The sequence below is a fragment of the Euprymna scolopes genome, chromosome 15, assembly GCF_053919585.1.
Source record: "Euprymna scolopes isolate OS-2025 chromosome 15, ASM5391958v1, whole genome shotgun sequence".
In the NCBI taxonomy this organism is placed as follows: Eukaryota; Metazoa; Mollusca; class Cephalopoda; order Sepiida; family Sepiolidae; genus Euprymna; species Euprymna scolopes.
The window spans coordinates 99,906,873-99,911,084 of NC_136496.1; the positions used below are offsets into that span (position 1 = coordinate 99,906,873).

Here is a 4,212-nt window from a genome sequence, read left to right on the forward strand (position 1 = left end):
TATTTAAGCATATTTTACGATCGTGCAAGGCGCTAGTTAAGAATAAATAGATGGACAGAGTGAACAAAGATTTTAGAGGGCTATTTCGCGCTTGGTTTTCCTTTAGTTGTTACAAAATTGTTGAGATTAAGATCTAGTATAGTATATAATACAAAATAGGAATTAATTATATTATAAATAATAAATTATGTATTCAGTAATATATATGTGTGTGTGTGTGTGCGTGTATGTATGGTCAGTAATAATAAAGGTCTATAATGAGAGATAAAAAGAATGTACATCTAAAAACAAAAATAGGTTTAAGGCAGACAATATTAATACTAAGATTTGCCTTGCATGCATCCCATGGGCAAACTGAAATCAAACCGTTGTTTCCCCGTCAACCTCGATAATCGTGACGTCGTGCCATGTCGGCTGAGGTCCCTTCATTTTTATTCTACATGACATCTCTACCCGTAATCTTTTCGTAAGAATAGTTTTTTTTCTCAACTTCGTGTCATTGACATGCACTTAGTTCGACCCTTTTTAAGATTAACACTTGCTTATATATTAGCGATTTGATATAAGGTCATCCATTATGTAGCAAGAGAAGTCGACGAAACATCCTCAAAATAAATCCGACAGAATCTATAATATTTTGGAGTTGGTGACTTTGTTTCTGTCGGATGGAGATACATTTCTGTGCATTTCTAGGAGCTGCACCCTCCCAGGCTTTACCTTCTTGGTTTGAGAATGAGTTTTAGTGAATTGCTAAGCTCCTGAAACGCTTCTACCGAGGAATGTCGACGGAGCTGCTGAATCACTTTTTCTGGCCAGAGCGCACATTTTGTCACGTTTTTCCAACGGTAGGAAAGAGACAAACACCTACCTCAGATGGCAGTAACCTTAATAAATCATGCTTAAAATTTCCAAAAGAAAAAGCATTAAAGAAAATTCGAGATAATTTCGTTCATGTGATTTGCGTATGATCACATATAGAGGGAAATGTGAAAAGCATCTACCCTTATGGTACAAAGTAAAAATTATAGTCAATGAAGAACGACTCAAATTAGCAGCACATATGCTGTGCAACGGTTACTTACTAAGCAGATCTAGTATAGCATATAATACAAAATAGGAATTAATTATATTATCTTCTCTATATAAATAAAATGAACTCATTTTTCCCGTCTGATTTTGACATTAATAGGATTAAAAATCAAGATATTTCATGCAAATATAATATGCACAAACGGCAGAACAATATCTGAGGTGTGTTATAGGCTTATTATTTCTCAAATTCCTCGATAATCTTAGATTTCTATACTTTTTCTGCTGAGAAGTCACGGCCAAAATCGGTTAAGATCAATGGAAGTGGTAAAATATTTTCTCTCTAATAAATTCCTCCTCCCCCTGCCACCACTTAACACCGTTTGGTGATCGTTCACAAGGAACAGTTGAGAAGAGAACACCGGTTTGGCTTCGTAGTTCTTTCATGTGAAGTTATTTAAAATCACTAAACTAAGCTGCAGTGCTCTGTGGCGTAGTGGTTAGCGTGCTGGACAATTCACATTATATTTTCATGTTCGCGCCGACCTACCGTAGTCGTTTTTTTTTTGTTTTTTTTTTCCTAAACAACTGGAATGGACTTTTCTTGGTGGCCGAACTGTTAACGTTGCAGATGTTTTTTTTTTTTGTTTTTTTTTCACACTTTATTTTCCTACTTTTACTCATGACTCCGGGTTTGATCCTTCCTACTTACCTACCATAACATTTTTTAAAACTCCCCCCCCCGTCCCGGAAACAAACACTCGGGCAACGCCGGGTACCCCCGCTAGTAAATAATAAATTATGTATTCAGTAATATATATATATATATGTGTGTGTGTGTGTGTGTGTGTGTGTGTGTGTGTGTGTGTGTGTGTGTGTGTGTGTGTGTGTGTGTGCGTGCGTGTGTGTACGTGTATGTATGTGCAGTAATAATAAAGGTCTATAATGAGAGATAAAAAGAATGTACATCTAAAAACAAAAATAGGTTTAAGGCAGACAATATTAATACTAAAATTGTTCGCAAGGACTTGTGTACGTGCATGTGTGTGTAGTAGTAAAAAAAACAGTTTCAAAAGATTCAACGCTTCCTGACTTGTTATTTTGTTTTCATAAGTACAGGTTGAAATCTTTTCTTTTTCATGTTTTCGATATTCATAACAACATGAAAACAACTAAGGTTTGTTAAAAAATAAAAAAAATAAAAAATAATCAAAAAGATTCAACGCTTCCTGACTTGTTATTTTGTTTTCATGAGTACCGGTCAAAATCATGTTATATGTACACATTTTTTGGATCTTTTATTTAATTGCGTTTAAATCTATTTGACTTTGCCCATTTCATAGTCGTCGTGATCAATGAGGAAACATGGCGTTTTAAACACTCCTTTAATTTGAACATTTCACAAAACACCGCCAAAGAACTCCTCGCTGTACGTATCGTGTTTGTTGGATTTATTTTTTATTCCTTCATACATAAATCTGTCTGACTGTGTCCTTCGTCGTCGTCGTCGTCGTCGTCGTCGTCGTGACTTGGCGTCTTACACACTTTTTATATTCAAATTTTTATTTTTTAAGAAAAGGAAAACTCTTATTCCACACCTGGATAGGTTGAGTTCCTCCGCCCTGAAAGGTAGTCTAATCTAAGGGAAACAACCTGAAAAGAAAATTCGGAGTGGAGCCCCGTAGGTAGTTACTTTGTTCAAATTCTGGTAAGTTTCTAGCAACTCCTGCATTTGGAAAATCTCCAGCTGTCCTGACTGCCTTGCCATTGGATCCAGATTGTTTTCCAAGCGAAGAAGTGTGGACAATGCTGCGCAAGTTCTATTCATTTTAAACTAATCCATGCGCAAGTCGTGATATTGCAGAAGTTGTGGGTCAACTAGAGAACAAGTCCTGTGGCGACAGGAGAGTGGCGACGTAGCAGATATGGATACACTGGCGACTGCAGCACGCAAACCTGCACAAAGGCGGCTCAGGCTATATGGTTGTCTTCCTTCTGACCGAAACAGTAGAGGAGCACGGCAAACCCCTAGGTGACAGAGCATCCCTCCTAAATGCTAATGAGACGAAACTGATGACAGAGTGAGCCAATATTTTAGACAGGTGAGCAGAGCACTTCAACTCTGTACTGAACAAGTCTTCCTCAATCAGTGATAAGGCAATCGCACAACTCCCACAAATCAAAACAAATCAACCCCTTGGTGAGTTGCCCACCATCAAGGAAGTTGAGAAAGCCGTGAAACAGCTTTATTGTGGCAAAGCTCCAGGCTCTCATAGGACATCATCAGAGATATATAAGACAGGTGGCCCCATATTGACAAAAAAACTACATGAGTTATCATTCTGGGCGAAGGACGTAATTCCGCAGAAATTCAAAGATGTATGAATAGTGCATATTTACATTCATAGTGCATATTAAGAGGAAGGGAAACATACAGAGCTATGACAACCACAGGAGAATATCTCTTCTCAACATAGCTTGTAAAATTCTTGCAAGGCTGCTACTCAATCGCTTAACCAAACATCTGGAAGAATGCCTCCTCCCGGAAAGTCAATGTGGTTTTTGTATGGGGTGTTGTACAGTTGACATGATATTTGCTGCTCATCAACTCCTGGAAAAATGTCTAGAACAATACCAGGACCGTAAAACAACATTTGTCAATTTGATTAAGACCTTTGACATTGTAAACTGGGCAGGTCCGTGGAAGATCATGGCCAAATTTGGATGTCCTGACAAATTCATTCCAATTATCAAACAATTTCATAATGGGATAATGGATTGTGCCATAGATGATGGGGAGGCTTCCGATGACTTCCCAGTCAATGGCGGTGTCAAACAGGGCTGCGTACTTGCACCAACCATCTCCAACATGATGTTCTCGGTGGTGTTAATTGATGCAATCAACGCTAAAAAACATTTCGTAGTAAGTATCAAATACCGGACAGATGGCAAATTGTTCAACTTAAAATGATTTAGTTCTATCGCCATAATTAAGACCACCATCATACGAGACCTTTTGTCTGCAGATGAATGTGCCTTCAATGCCAACACAAAGCCAAACATGCAATATATTGTTGATCGTTTTTCTAAGGCATGTGACAATTTTGGTCTGACTATTAATCTAAAGAAGACCGAAGTAATGTACCAGCCTTTCAAGGGCAGTACACATAGATGATGAAGTTG

General features: G+C 37.9%; 1 protein-coding gene across 1 annotated transcript; it reads left to right on the forward strand.

Moving 5' to 3' along the window:
• The first annotated feature begins 3,616 nt into the window (after positions 1-3,616).
• On the forward strand, positions 3,617-4,000 carry LOC145294207 (uncharacterized). The gene has a single exon (XM_080141317.1). The coding sequence runs from the start codon at positions 3,617-3,619 to the stop codon at positions 3,998-4,000; it is 384 nt and encodes a 127-aa protein (XP_079997443.1).
• Positions 4,001-4,212: the final 212 nt, after the last annotated feature.

Coding starts and splice junctions, on each gene's coding strand:
- LOC145294207 (XM_080141317.1), top strand. CDS start 3,617: ATGATATTTGCTGCTCATCAACTCCTGGAAAAATGTCTAGAACAATAC.